The sequence below is a fragment of the Passer domesticus genome, chromosome 6 (assembly GCF_036417665.1).
Source record: "Passer domesticus isolate bPasDom1 chromosome 6, bPasDom1.hap1, whole genome shotgun sequence".
Classification (NCBI taxonomy): Eukaryota; Metazoa; Chordata; class Aves; order Passeriformes; family Passeridae; genus Passer; species Passer domesticus.
The window spans coordinates 56590498-56606381 of NC_087479.1; the positions used below are offsets into that span (position 1 = coordinate 56590498).

Below are 15884 nucleotides of genomic sequence, written 5' to 3' on the forward strand. Positions count from 1 at the left end.
ATCTCTTTTTGCTTTCTTCCCCCAAACACAAACAAGCGTTAAGCTTTTGAACAACTTTAGCCTTGCCCTACCTGATCTTGTTATCAGCCTTGACACTAATTACTGCCCATCTCCAGGAAGATTCTTTCTCATGGGAAATGTTCCTCATTTGGGGAAAAATAAAAGATGACCATTTCATTTTCCTTCTCATCTCTTAGAACTTACCCATTCTATGATTTCTTTCGAACACTCCTCATTGATCAGTTAGCTGGTGGAAATTGTGTCCAATCTTGTCCCTTCTTCCTCCTTATAATCTGCCATGATCAAAACTGTTGTGCAAGTATCAATCTTCCCACATAATCTCCCACTGCTTGCATGTTTTACACACATTATTCATCTTTTCCATAACCTTCTGGCCAGAAATTACCACTGTTACACACAACATCCAGCACAGCACACCTACACCTTTGTCTGAGACAAATAAAATCCACTAGAACAGAAACATTTTAGGTAACACTGTCGTTGCTATAGCTGTAACTACAAGGAAGTACTTGCTGTAACTCAAATATTTGGAACAAAACATCCCTAGGACAGCACTCTGGAGGAAAAAGGAGTTTTCCCCATACATTTTAGTTACTCATTACCCAGTGGATAATTTTGAAAGAAAACAGACAACCCAAACTGCCTTCTTTTGAAACCAGCCAGAATTTAAAAAAACCAATAAAAATAGGATTTTTAAATGTGCAACAGGTATACAAAGAACACAAAATGGGTGTTCACTGTCAGCTGCACAGTGAAAACACAGGATAGGACTATCAATCCTGTGCAGCAACCTCTTGAAAATTACTGGAGTCCTCAAAGTGCAATTAAAAAACCCACAGACTAAATTACAGTGTCACAAACTCATTTATTTCCATGCTGAGTTTCTTTTTTTCAAGGTATCTTGCTTAAACATATTTAAAATGCAATTGCTTTTCTCATGGTACTGTACATCACCCCGCTACTCTGAATTTCCACACTCTGTTCTGGTCTAACTGGTGACAGTGGCTCTCCTCTCTGTCCTAGGCAACACTCCATGAATCCTTTTGTACTTTAGAGCCCTTCAGAGTAAAAAAAATCAAGTGTAAAAGTTTCAGTTTCTATTGATGGAAAAGAATATAAACTGTTATTGGTATAAACAGAAGCAAACAATTCTTTGGTTAATAAAAATGAGGAGAAAAACCAGAAGCTATGGTTACCAAAAGGTACATTTTTAGAAACAGACTCCCTTTCATTTTCTTCTCTTTCCATGGATCCTTATTTTCCTATGAAGAGTGACCCAAGAGCCTCAAGAGGTACTTCAAAAAGCCCTTTGAAAACTACACTATATAGCAGGAGAAGAAAAAACAACAGAAAATCCATCAAAACCTAGCAAAGGAATGAAAGCGGAAAACCTCTTAAATTTATAGTAGTATAAAGGTAAAAATAGAAAGGGAATTCTAATTTTTTTCTAAATTTCTGGCTCCTATGCTTACAATTTACACCGATAATATCACATTGAACAATGTTCTGTTGTTTAGGCATGGATTATTGTGGCACTAATCATATAATAACTCCAGACAAACAAATGGCTGGGGAAACAGTTCAGGCAAATGCTACTTTCATGTGAAAGCAAACTTCCAAATCCTCTATTTTACTATAGAAAAATATCCCAAACAAACAAACAACAACAACAAAAAACACTGCAGAAAACCAAACCAAGCAGGGTTGCTTAAACTGCTGAAAAACTGGGAAGGAAAACCCTTCTGCAGGCAAAGCCAAGTGCTCAGAGAGCCACAGCTTCCCAAGAGCTGCTGAGCACACAGCACAACTTCTGTGCTGCCCCCCTGCCCCTGTCACACACTCAGTATTCCAAACCAAAGTGTCACATTCATTTCCCAACTCTTTCGGGATACCTGAAAACAGCCTCACAGCTTTAAGAGGTCAGATTTAAGCATAATGCAAAATAGTCCAAGCCAAAGCACACAGAACAATTTTCTGTGCTGCCCGTCTGCCACAGACACACACTCAGTATTCCAAACCAAAAGTAAAACATGCATTTTCCAATTCTTTTGGAATACTTGAAAACAGCCTCAGATTTAAGCATAATGCAAATAATCCAAATCCCCAAGGCACTTCAGCTGCAGATGGAAAGCAGCCCTTGCAGAGTACAGGACTTTTAAAAAAGGAGTTATTAGCAACCGTAACTCCAACACAACAAGGTTTTGATTTTTTGTTCTCTTGAAACTATTTCTTTCAGCTTTCCCCATCTCTGAGAGCAATATAGAATCCCTACAGTGTTGGAAGCCATTTGAGATCTCAAAATAACATATTTGGCCCTTGTTGAATTATAACACTTAAAATGGACATAAAAAGCTACCTATTAACAGAATTTACTCAGTTGTAAAAAACAGTGTTAAAAAAAACCATACCCAAGACATAACAGAAAAAACCCTAACAACAATAAATAAAAGTCAGCATTATTTCAAGAATTCATAGCCACAGTGACAGAACAATTACAAACATAACTTATGGAATCACACACACTTAGAAATTAGTTTGTACTGGATTTATTCATAGGCTTGAAGGATGTGTTCCTACTTGGACTGATCACTAGTTTGGTGTTAATTTAACTTCTGATTTGGTATTTGATTTGGCAAATTTCTCCATTTGCAGCAAGGAAAGAACTTTTGCAGCTGCAGGGACACCCTTTGAGGGGGACTCCAGGAAATCACACATGCACAGAATATTCTGCTCACTCACCAGAATTCATCACTGACCTTTGGGACACTGGTGTTTAATAAGACTCTACCTAGGCAGTCTCAGCCTTTACAGAACTGCCCCATTCCAGAAAGGAATAGTCAAGAGAAGGAGATGGAAAGGTGAAGTCAAAGCTTAGCACAGGTCAGTAATAAGGAATAATCCAAGGTTTTCATCCCTTGAGTTTCAACAGCAACATTTCAAGTGTGGGATTTAACCCTTTTCTAACCCAGAGATGGGACAACTGAGAGGTAGGTGTTTTAAAAACTTTAATTTCATTTTCAGTCTCATGAGAAGGGTGAGACAATACAGATGTTATAATTTGTGCCATCACAATCAGAAGCCAATTAGTTCCTAATTACAAAACACTGTAAGTGTTTCTTGGCCTATCAGCTTTAACCACACCATGCTGACAATTCCTTAAAGCCAGTCATCTAAAATGCATCTTTCCTAGTTCTATTTCTCCAGAGTATCTGGTCTTATGTGCAAGGCCATCCTTTGAAACTTGTTTCTATTTCCATTTCTCTCAGCAATGTCTGTCCTATTCCATGGCATTTCTAAGTCAGCATTTCTGTCTCAAAGTTTGCGTAGAGATGCACACTGTGTGAGCCTTCTGTCAGGCTTTGAGAATTCCCTACAAACCCATTTCCCACATTCCAGGAGCCACAGTTTCACTGGGAGAATCCTCCCAAGCCTGTCCTTGGCGCTGCCAATCCTGGATTGCTCTGACAGAAGGCAAGTAAGAGAGCAGCCCCTGCTCAGCCTCTCCTCAAACACCTCATTAGTTACAATCCAATGTCCTGCCAAGCAAAGAAAAATGTTTAGCTAAGATGCTGCTCAGCAAACTCATTCATCTTTACCTTCCCTGACTGTGGACATTCTTAGGTCATAAATCCAAGCAAAAGAGACTGGATATTTTATTTACTATTGATAATTTAGTAGGAATAACAATGAAGGGTCAAGTTTGACAACACTCAATCAACAGCTGACTACTGCCTTTTCAGCCCTGAAACATCAATTTTAATGTACTGAAAATCAAATGATAGTTTATGCAAATGACTGGCAGAGCACAAAAAGTTGAACTTTTTTTTCTATAGCAATAAGCTACCCACAAAGTATCCTACAAGGCAAGCCTTCAGGTACATGGACTCACTTCTGCATTAAGTCAGCTCAAATGTCTGCTGAGCATTTGAGCTCAATGGGAGATGGGGAAGCATTTGTGATGCAGTGCGGCAAGGAAAAGGTGGAGGGTGGGACAGTTACATCATTCAGATGGGGATTTTCTGACTCTTACATGTGAAAATATGAAGGAAAAGGAACATGAGAATGTGTTGCTTAAACAACATAATAATTTTATTATGTATTTCAAACAGAAGACAAAATTATACACAGACTATTTATTTAAATAATAAAAACCCCAACAAGTCCCCAACACACTGAATTTTACAAGTCAGTACATCACAGGACAATATTTGAAAAAATGTAATAACTATTTGAGATTCAACACAAACATAGTCAATTTTGCTTAACAGCCATAAAAGATCCTTCTACAAACACAGCCATTGCAACAAGTTTGATTCCACCCTGAACTTTTTATCACCCTTCAGACCATTGCTCTGGACTTAGAGCTTCTTTAAAAAATTGACCTAGTGCTTAAAATGTCTGAACTGGACACCTGAATGGTCTGATCTGGAAATGCTGAACAAGGTACTCTCGATTTTGGCTGCTCAAATATCAGAACAACCAAAACACTTGTGACGTGAAAGCATTATGCTACTCTTTGTAGCCTCCTCCTTTGGGCTTTAATTCATATATTTTGCTCTTCATGGCATTTAATAAGCTACTAAAGATTTTATTTTTGATCAGAATTTTAATTTTATACTGATTCAGGACATAGTGAATATTTGTGGGTATTGAACACCTTTCAAAAAAAAAAAATCTACCAATCACAGTATATATCCTTTATTTAATATATGTTACAGTGAATTATTTACATAATTAAGGCACAAAGCGCTCAAGAGAGGCATCAGATTCCTCTGCAGAACACAAATGACATCAGAGGCCAAGCACATCCTGGCCAAATGTCCCATTTCAATTGCCTGGTGCCCATTCTGTTGTGTATGGACCACAAATCTACAGAGGATGAGGTACCAGAAGCTGCTCATTATAACAAATGAACTGTGGACAATAACCCTGTAAGTAAACAGATTAAATTTAGAAATAACAGATTAAATTTAGAAATAACTTTTGAAGCTAGCATTACTTTCACAACCTGAGTAAGCAATGCACTATTTACTTGTTGGCTTATTTGGTTCTCAGGTTCTATGTAAGTTAAAGACAAAACTTCTTGTGCAGGGATATTCACACGCCAGCCACTTGCTAAAATTCACTTGCATCTTGAAAAAATCATGACACATTACATTGTGAAACCAAACAAAATCAACAGCAGAGTCAGGTGAATAAATCACACAACTCATAGTTTAAACAGCAGCAGCAGCAGGGTCATGACCTGGCTGATGAAGCTGTTTGAATTAGTGACTACTCTAACACTGAGCTTCACTTGGTACTACCTAGACTGGGAATCAACTTCTCAAGTTGAAAATATGCCCCTTTCTTTTTATTCAAGTGGAAATTAGTAAATCACATGTAGAGAACAGCTCAGAGTAAATTTACCTTGAGCATTGAAACAATAGTCCTTTGTATTAAACTTGATGCTTATCCTCTGTAGCTGTTAGATTAACTCCACTGAACTTGCTCTGTTTATATTGTCAAACTACAAATCCATTTTCTACCAGTCAGGTGAAATTAGAATTAGTTAAGTACAATAGTTAAACACTTCTAACAAGTGATCTGCTATTAAAATAAAAAATAAAAACCCGGCCAAGGATATTGAAAGAGGAATACTTACACTGCCTGAATCTCATGAAAAGCATTATTATCAGACTTCCAATATAAAACTCAAAGTGTTTTCATTTTTAAGTTTCAAATTCTCAACTTAAACTCAACATGAAGTTCCTCAGTAGGCAGGTCCTTTCAAGAGTAATACTGAATTTACCTTGCAACAAACATGAAAAGAACAATCACAAAAAAAGAACAAACAGCTCTTCACATATATGACACCCTCTGCATTTCTTGTGATTGCAGAATTTAGATGAGTACAAAAATCAGTAACAGTTTTTGCTCTCCAGAAACTCATGTGTCTTTCTTTTAAACGTGCTTCATGGGATAATCTCTTCTTGAAGTAATTTTGCCTCATTAAATTAAATTTCCATTAATTTCCTCATTTTCTGTTGCTGAGAGTCATTCTCACCTATGCCTGATGCTCTGGTTGCAAATCTTCTACTCTTTCAAACAGATCAAGTGAGCACCTTAACACTTTGTATTTATATACACACACACCACCCCTTTTGATAAAAAAGATAATCTTTGTAACACTCTGTGTTAAGTGGCACATATTTGTAAATGGCACATAGATTTTATTTCCTTACCATATTAAAAATAAGAGCTTCTTGCTGCTGCCTGCTCAAATTACATAGATTTTCTTTAAGATTAGGGCACACATTGTAACAGCAGCATATAATTTTCTTGCACAATAATTTTTTTCCGGTTGAAAGGTATCCTATAATATCATCAGCATCAACAGGAACAGACACCTGATTTTCAGCTAGACAAAGCTTATGTGTTTGGTGACTTTATTCCTGGTGAAAAGCAGTTTTCAGATATAAAGCAGCTACGTAAAAATTCAAAAACAATCTGACAAATGATTCTTTGACAACGAAGTGCTAGACCAAAAGCAAATGCAAAAACTGTGCCAAAAATAAGATGGGGGGTGCGTGTGTGTCCCCTGAATGTCCTATTTCTGTTGCTCTAATTTTATCTTCTGTTGATTTTATACACATTTACAAATGGAACATAAGCACTGCCCTTCCTAAAAGCTGAATGGATTCCTTAAAAAAACCAAGCACAGAGCACAAAACCCATTTATCCATTTAAGAAATCACCTTGTTGAAACTACCAAGTATGCAACTGTGGATGAAGGGCTGTGGATCCCAAATATCTCAAAGCCACCAGCACGTTCTGAAGACAGAAGATTAAAGACCTACACCTAGCACTTCAACAAGATATTAATTCTCAGAATTTGCTGGATTCCTTTCAGAGAATGGGAACTACAAGTCTCCTGTGCTTCAGGAAGCATTTCAGGAGGAGTTTGTAAGAGCCAGCCAAGGAATCTCTGCTGGTTTCAAAGCACTCACTTGCATTTTTTATCCTTTGAGAATTACTGGCTGGAGCTTTGTGCCAGAGCACGAGCCTGCATACACAGAGGTTTTATTTTCTTTTAAAAAATAAGATTCATATAGAATTGATAATGGCCCATGCATCTTGTGCCTCAAAGTTTGTCATCTTTAGCTGCTATTGATTCTTACACTAATAGAGAATCAAGATGATCCAGGTATCAGAGTCATTCAAGTACACGAGCATAATTAAAAAAAAAAGTCTCAAGGAAATTTTATAAGATGCTTAAATGATTAAAGGTGTGGCAGGAAAAAAAAATCCCTGGTTTTAGCCCAAACTCATTTTCTGTATCAAATGAATACTATTCTTAAGGAGTAAACTGATATTATCTATAGTAAAATAATTCACTTGCATACATGTTGTGACCTGACCAAATGAAAAAAAAGTATTTTTAAGTGCAGTAAAGAAAAATATATTCACTCTAGTAGGGTGTTTATACACAGTTTTGTTCTGGGTTATTAACCTTTTCCATCCTCAATTTGTTACAAATAAAGAGGGGTTTGGTTTTAAAAATTCACCAGTTTTCAGCAAATTTGCCCAGATGAAGTAATTCTTACAAAGCTACAATTCAACCACTCTTAATTATGTACTACTTTGTATTATTAAGGTCAATCCTGAGATTTAGCTGCAATAATAGTTATCTTTTGGATGACATATGGCAAGATCTCCAACTCTTTTTAGCTTTGGAAATTTTTTATCTGCCTGTTCCTTCAAGATGCTCAGCATACATGTGCTGACAAATACAGAAAATAGCAGATGGCAAAAAGCAAATGCTCAACATGAAGCACTGGGGATCATTCAAAGAAGGCTTGGACTCAAGAGATTTGCCATTTTTATTTTAACAGCACAATTATGTTTAAAAAGAAATTCCACCACCTCTTCTGCTTGATGCTAAGGAACACGTGTGATCAGAATATTCATGATTACAGAACCAATGTCACATTAACTGCTGGTATCCACCATGCAAATTGCTTTGCAAACCTTTGGACTTTTAAGGCTATAAACACAGCATAATTCTTCAGGAGATTAAGTTGTGCAGCTGTATAAAAACTGGAAACCATTCTGCACCGACCATACAATTTGACATGAAATCTTTTATTGGAATCTGCTATTCCAGCTTCTAAAATGCTGCATGTAGCTGCAAGCAGCCCTTGGCACTGGCTGTGCCACTTGTAGCACCCCCAGCAGAGAACCCAGGGAGCAGCTGGGCACTTGGAGAGGAGAAGTTAGCACAGTCTGGGGAGCAGGAGAGTGATTTCATCTGAAAGGACACAGAAGGAAACACAACAGGTCCAGCCAGGGCTGTGCTTCTCACAAACAGTGAGCAGTGGATGACCAGGGAACAGCACCAGGATAAAAACAACACTCAGCAACATTCCCCTAATAAATCCAATATTTGGAAGTTCACAGCCCAGAAATCCCTGAATCACAGAGAACATTTCTGTGTTAACATGCCATGGCAGAATTTCAGCAAACTCACAATTTTTCCAACCGTGGAACATCTCCAAGTGAGGCACTTTCCCACTACAAGTAAGAGAAGATATGTGCTGTGCCCTCCAGTCTCTCCTACAGCCCATGGGGGTGCATAAAAACCTTGGTGGCCTCGTTAGCACCATGCTTTAAGGACCCCAGAGTGACTGTACTGGGGCTGCTCAGGAAGGAGAGCATCAAGCAGAGCCTGTAACAGTTCAGCTGAAAGAAAGATGAGCAGAGACAGAACACTTGGTAACAACCACAGACAGGCAGCAGATCAACCCTGGGAAAACACCTACAAGTAAACATTCAGTAAACTTCTCTTTTTAGTCAGAGGGACTCATCACAGACACTAAAAGAAAAACAAAAAGAAGTATCTTCACTTTCTCTACCATTTCTCACTGACTTTTCAAATAAAGAGCACTAAGCAATCAGGCTGGAAGTACACAGGTGCTAAAGAAATGCTTGTGTATTAAAACAACGCTTTAATCTTCTGAAACTACAGTTAAGAGATGTAGACACACACCTGTAAACTTGGATAATTCTTGCTTCATACATCCCAAAACACTGACATGAAATATTACAATGAAGTACAGCTCCATAAGACAATTTAAAAAAACTTCACACAAGAAAGGGACTATGTAAGTTTCACTTATGCAACAGCTCTGAACAACACCTGTAATTTTAATTCCATTATTATAAATCAAATCACAGGCAAATAAATATATTCATTCCATTACAGTATTCAGTTTAAATTAGCCCAATCTGGACAGAAGAGGTATTTTACACCATGGTCCCCTGACCATCTTCATTAAGAACAGACCTTTATTCATCTTTTACTCACATTTTACCAGCAAGTCAATAGAACAAAACCATTAGCAGGTCCAAGAAAACAATGATTTCTATTCAAAATGGATGTAAGAAACTTGGCTTCCAAAGCTCTCTCCTAAGTTAGGATAATCAAAGTTTAATAGTGAGAACCAAAGAATTATGTCCAGAACCTGCACACAAACATCTTGCCAGGTGTAGAACTTAAGACTAAGCACACCAATCAGTTTCAGGCAAAGAAGTAAGTTCACAGGAGGCACTGAGAAGGAGCAGATGTACAGCAGGGGGTGCCTAGCAAATCCAGCTGAAGAATACCAAGATACGTAAAACTGGAACATGCTGGTAAAATGACCAACCTTTAATTTTTATACAGTGGTTAGAAATAAAAATTAACAACCTCCCCCTTAAACCCATGAATTTACTTCAACTCTAACAAAACTCAGTCTCCTGGTCACTGGCATTCCATTTACCTCCCTTAAAAATCCCAACTTATCACATTCATTCTGACACCTCAAACCACCTCAGATCTGCCATGCTCCAACAAACACCCTGCCAATGCTGACAGCCTAGCTAGCAGCTTCCTCCAGAAAAGGGAGTTTTTCCTGCAAAAACTGAGTTCTGCTCATCTTTCTTCTCCTCTACCAAGTCACCAGTTTTCAACAAACAGGAATTTAGTTACCTTGGGAATTCTATCTGTCTATCAAATTCAGCTGAAAAGTCACCAGTACCAAAAAAGACACTCCCCTTTCCTCAGAAACCCAAGCCAAAGCACTTTTTGAGCAAAATGCCTGAATCCAAGGGAGGGAGTAAAACAGAATAACCAAGAATCACACAAAATAATCTGGTAAAGCTCTGAGATTCTTATGCACATACAGCAGTGCAGAAAAAATAGGGGAATTCACAGAAAGTGAAGTCTTGAGGTATGACCAAGAATACAACTCCACAAAAAGTCACCAGAAGCTTGCCAAAAAAATTAACATATTTTCCTCCTATTCATTTTTTATTTCATTACTTTTGACTATTAGGAAAGAAACTTCTTTTTTTCCTTTGCATCTGGTCTTTGTGTACTCGAGGGCTGCATCCGATCAATCACAAAAACTGTAAAAGCAAACCCTGCAACTATTACTTTACTGGTTTATAAAAATTACTTTGGTATATTGTTGGAAGCCTGGATGCTGAGGATTTCAGATTTTCTGTGCTGACAGGCACTGACCCCCAGGAGAACACTGCATTGACCTGAGGCCATGGAGAAGGCTTCCAAAATGGAATGACAGAACTGGGATTGTGGATGTGGAGTTGGAATAGAAGTGTGTGATAGCACAGGGGGGAAAACACAGAATTTAATGTTTTAGAATATAGTAATATATATAAAGCAAGATGGAGGTTTTAGGGTGGAGGCTGCTCCTTCACCTTCTTCTCCATGGGTTTGTGTATTGGATATCTGTGTATTTGTGTATTGGATAATAAAGTCTGCATTGCATGTTTGGCTATTGGGTTAAAAGTAAAAATAAGTAAAGTAAAAGTAAAAATCATTTGGGTGTCATTCCTCAATTGGACAGTTCATCCTTAAAAGGCCTTGTAGAGAGGCAGATACAGCTCCGTTTTTAGTTTGTTAGAGTGAAGTGCTGCAGAACTCAGGGTTTGTGAGACTGTAGAATAAGAACCAATAAACATCTGAGCCCCAACAAGAAATATCTTCTCACACGTTTAATCCCAACCTTGGCACAAAAGAAGCAAGGAATCCATCAGTGTATCCTAAAGAGCAAATCCAGCCTTACCACCAAAGCAAGTTTTTGGTATTTCTGTTTCAGTTCTGCCGGGCTGTCCGAGGGTTTGGCCCCCAGGACCTTGTACCAGTCCTTCTGCTTCACCCTCTCCAGGGCCATGGCCTGATGGGTCTGCAACCCCTTCCTCAGCACTGCGCTAGAAAATCAAATCCACGAAATCACAACCTGGAAGAGAAACAGGAAGAGCAAAACAAGGATGTGGCAAACTGCAGCATCGCGGAATTGACTGCTGACCTCCAGCACTTCTACACCACTGTATGAGAACTACTGTGCAAAAAAAGTTAAATCCATGTGGCCATTCCATCCCACAGCCTGCCAAACGTGAAATCTTGTGTTTCCTGTCCAGCGCCTCAGCACATCCTGTTCAGAAGCCATCCATACTTCTTTAAAAATCATTTGTATGCAAAATGAACTTTAGAAATGGCCCAGGTTAGAGACACACCTTTTATACAGACACTTTGTAAAACAAACTTTTGACTTCGAAGCAATACTGTACTTAACACATGAAAACATGGAGTACAGAAAAGGGTGACTTTTTTAAAAGGGGAATAAGAGCAATGCAAGAAGACACAAGGAAAGGTGTGTGTTTGTTTTTACAAAATGACTTTTTCAGAGCATGGAAACACCTTCATCCTGCTGAGTAAGAACTTTCTTAAAGCAAGAAAGCACGTAAAAACAAATAAGCAAAAATGAACCAAAACATACAAAGTTAGCACAGGTCACTAAGCAAAACCTAACGAGGAGTGTGGGTTTCAATTTCGGCCGTCTTTCATCGGGCTAATGACCCAGAGAGGAAAAAAACAAACAGGAGAACAGAGTGCCAGTAGCAGAATGGCAATGCTTGAGCTCCACGCAGATTCTTAGGTGGGCTGGAATCCCAAGAACACTGCCAGCAGGCAAGAGCTTTATAAACACACAAGCTCTAAAAGTATAAATTAATTCTGAAAAGGAAAAAAAATAGGTTTGGTGGGGTTTTTTTGGTGGGGTTGTTTTTTTTTTTTTGTTTTTTTTTGGTTTTTTTTGTTTTTTTCCCTAAAGCTGCTCCCTGCTGACTACCGCCGTACTTGAAAATGAACCTTCCTTTACGAGGAAAGGAAAGGACGTGTTTCAGACCCGGCAGGGGCCAGCCCCACGGGGCCCGGCACAGCCCCACGGGGCCCGGCACAGCCCCACGCACCACTCCCGCCGCCCTTCCCCGCAGCTCCGCAATCCCCCCCGGTTCGGTTCGGTTCGGTTCGGTTCGGTTCGGCCCGGCCCGGCCCGGACCCCCCGGTCCCTCCCCGGTGCCCGCGGCCGCCCCGCGCTCCCACCTGCCCCGCACCGTCCATGGCAGCGCACGCCTAACCCGTCCGGCGGGAAACACCCTCCTGTTCCCCGCGGCGCTTTAGGCCGTGCAGCTCGGCGGGCGCCGCCTCGGCTGTTTCCAGCCGGGCAGTAGTGGCGCCGCACCGGCAGGAAGCGCGGCCCCACGCGTCTCCATGGCGACCGCGGCTGGCCCGGCCCGGCCCGGCCCGGCTGCCGGCGCTTCGGGGGCTCCGCCGCCCTTCCCGCTCCCCTCCGCTCGCTGCGCGCCGTCAGAGCCCCACAGCCGCTCTCCCCGCAGGGTCTCCGCCTCCCGAGGCGCCGGCGCTGCCGCTGCCCGGCCCCGCAGGCGGAGCTCGGAGCCCGGGCTGCCGGCCTTGGGCCCGGAGTGGGGCGGGCGCTTATTTCTGTAGAGTGTTTGTGCTGAAGGGCCGGGAGGAACGGGCTGCTGGTGAAAAAACACCAAGCTCTGGAAGCAGGTTTTTAGTGATGTAAAGGCGTTTCCTCGTTAGAAACAAACAAGAAACCACAAAAGGCCTTACACCCCCTCCCCGCCGCTAAAAGTACGAGAACAGCACAAACAAACCCCATGACCACGGCAAAAAAAACCCCCAAAACCAAAAAAAACCCAACCTCCAAACACCAAAAAACCAGCCTCTAAACAAACAAATAAATAAACCCCAAGGACAAACAAACAAAAGCCCCCCAAACCCAATAAAATCCCCCAAAACCTTCAGCGTATGCTGTAGACTTCAGCTTTTGGAGTCTTCGGCAAAACTAGCGAGCAAAATCCCTGAACATTTCTCCAGGCAAGCTCAGTTCACGCTACACTTCAAAATGAACGGCACGCGTGCCGTGACAGTATTTTCATGTGACACATCAGAACTAAAGGCTCTCCTGTCCCTTTTGCTGGCCCTTGAAGTGTCCGATTCCTGGTTGTTCCCATCCAAGAGCAGAGTGGGACAGCAGGGCTTCGGTGACAAACGTGGAGAGTTATTTAGGGTTTAAGGGTGGGGAAACACCCGATCTGCACAAGCGCTCAACACCTGAGTAGTCTGGTTTTTGTCTGTGCTGGTTGTCAGGGTCCCTTTTGAAATGAGAATTTTCTTCTCAGGCAGAGGTTTCGGTGTTGGGTCCGTGTGGCTCCTCCTTCACTGGGGCCGGTGTGGTTTTTAAAAAGTCTAAAACCAGTTTTTTTAAAAATGTGTTGTCCTGGAGATTGGTCACTACAGCTGTGCTTTCACCAGAAATGGTAAATATCCTCCTAAAGACTGAATACAGTTTACTTTATTGTTTATCCTATATGCCAAAAAATCCTAAGTGTTGCATATTGAGGGTTTGTTTCAATTTTAAATCGTGATAGGATTGGTACCAGCTCATACAGTATTTGAAACACAGAGTTGTTTGAGAGATTGTGAACAACTGTAATGAGAAAATAGAAAAGAAGCAGAAATAGAAAAATCTAAATAGAAATTATATATATAAAATTTAAAATTTTCCATAGAAAATTATAAGAAATATTAGTAAAATATAAGAAATATAATTAAAATTTATAAATTTATTATCTAAATAGAAAACATCTGTACATGTCAAGGAATTATTTCTGGAGTCAGTGGAACAACTTTAGAAGTGAAACACTTGTTCTTTTCTGTGCATGTCCAGCATGCCAAAGTGAAAGAAAATAGGCTATTTAGTAGAACAGTTTGGTGTTCACAGTTTTTGTGTCTCAGTTTTTGCGTCTCAATTTCTCTTTTTATCTGCCCACTTTCAGCAGCCATAATATCTGATCAACACCGCTTTCAGCATCATAAATCAGCGCTGAATATTGATTGGGTGTGGATAAATTCAAGAGCTCGAGCACATTTAAGTCACGCAGAGATGAATATTTTGCATCCAATATGGGCTGGGTCAGCCATAGCTAACGATGCCCTGACTGGCTGTGAGGACTTGTGAAGCTGTTGGTCAGCCTCAAGGCAATTTGACAATCTTTCATCTCTACAGGTATAAAAATTAACTTGGTTCACGGTGTGTTAAATGGGAATGGGATGTAGGGGAGAGGGAAAACCAGGCTGAGCACAAATGCTCTGGCTGGTGAGCCAGCACAAAGCTCAGTGCAGCCAGAGCTGTGCTGCTTTTTATCCCTTCTGAAGGGAAAAAAAAGAATAAAAATAAAATAAAAAGAGTAGGTAAGTGCAGGGAGAGTGTGAAGAACTTGCTATGAGAGTCCAGAAGAGTGGAGACAGAGCAGGAACTCTAGGATTGTTGTCCCAGGATGGATGCATGAGACATGTCTGTAAGAAACCAGGCTTGCTTAATTATTTCTCATTATGTGAGCATGCACAGGTGCTGTGCATTTCACTGCAGCTGGACACCAGGGTATGGTGAAAAGTTTCTTTCTCTTCTTCAAGAGACTTTAGCTGTCAGTTGGTGGTTTCAGACATTTTTGTGAGAATATTTAAGTAGGTGCTTTTATTGAGAATGTCACATAACATTGGGCTGCGTTGTCACAGAATTATAGGATAATTATTTAGGGACTTAACTGGTGAGTCCTAGAATGGTTATGGGAGAATTATTTAGACTGAAGACTCCTAGAATGGTTATGGGAGAATTATTTAGACTGAAGACTCCTAGAATGGTTATAGGAGAATTATTTAGGGACTTAACTGGAGAATTCTAGAATGGTTATAGGAGAATTATTTAGACTGGAGAGTCCTAGAATGGTTATAAGATAATTATTTAGAGATTTACCTGGACACTATGTGTGCTTCTAGTACTGCAATAAAAGGTGAGTACCAATGATGGACCAGCTGAAACATCCAGACTTTCTCTCTGTTAACTACACTACATTTTTTATTTCTGGATGGTATTTTGCAAAGTCTTGGTAAGTAAAAATTTTTTGCTTTATTTTTTTGTTGATATTGCTTTTACACTGCTACATAGAGAGTTTTATAATGGTTGTAGGAGAATTATTTAGGGACTAAACTGGACAGTCCCAGAATGGTCATAGGAGAATTATCTAGGTACTTAACTGGAGAATTCTAGAATGGTTATAGGAAAATTATTTAGACTGGAGAGTCTCAGAATGGCTATGGGAGAATTATTTAGAGACTTAACTGGAGAGTCCTAGAATGGTTGTAGGTGAATTATTTGGACAGGAGAGTCCTAGAATGGTTATAGGAGAATTATTTAGGCACTTAAGTGGAGAATTCTGGAATGGTCATAGGAGAATTATTTAACTGGATATTTATTTTTTAAAAATTATTTCAAAAAATAATTATGTAATTAAATAAATTAAAAATTATAATATAATATATATTATATACTATATAATATTTTTATAATATAATATATAATATATATTGTTATAATAATGTATAAAATATAATGTAATATAATATATATAATATAATGAACCAATAACAATATTATAATAAAAATAATTAC

The 15884-nt window shown here is 39.6% G+C and overlaps 2 protein-coding genes across 14 annotated transcripts in view; one reads left to right on the forward strand and one right to left on the reverse strand.

Moving 5' to 3' along the window:
• Positions 1-12586, reverse strand: part of DNAJC24 (DnaJ heat shock protein family (Hsp40) member C24) — a 30593-nt gene extending 18007 nt beyond the window's left edge. The window contains exons 1-3 of one of the 3 annotated variants that reach the window (XM_064426010.1): positions 11130-11263; positions 5666-5812; positions 4752-4950 (exon numbers count right to left, since the gene is read on the reverse strand). In XM_064426010.1, coding sequence (XP_064282080.1) covers positions 4752-4922 — 171 coding nt within the window. In that variant the 5' untranslated portion in view covers positions 4923-4950; positions 5666-5812; positions 11130-11263. Of the gene's footprint in view, positions 1-4751; positions 4951-5665; positions 5813-11129; positions 11304-12448 lie in introns of those variants that run through there. The other 2 variants (XM_064426012.1, XM_064426011.1) reach the window with 2 other exon arrangements.
• A 135-nt stretch (positions 12587-12721) lies between these two features.
• LOC135303825 (doublecortin domain-containing protein 1-like) overlaps positions 12722-15884 on the forward strand; it is a 36438-nt gene continuing 33275 nt past the window's right edge. For 7 of the 11 annotated variants that reach the window (XR_010365206.1, XR_010365205.1, XR_010365207.1 and 4 more), the window contains exons 1-2: positions 12722-13692; positions 14212-14441. The gene's annotated coding sequence lies outside the window, so the exon portion shown is untranslated. Of the gene's footprint in view, positions 14442-15884 lie in introns of all 11 variants that reach the window. The other 4 variants (XM_064426019.1, XM_064426021.1, XM_064426018.1 and 1 more) reach the window with 3 other exon arrangements.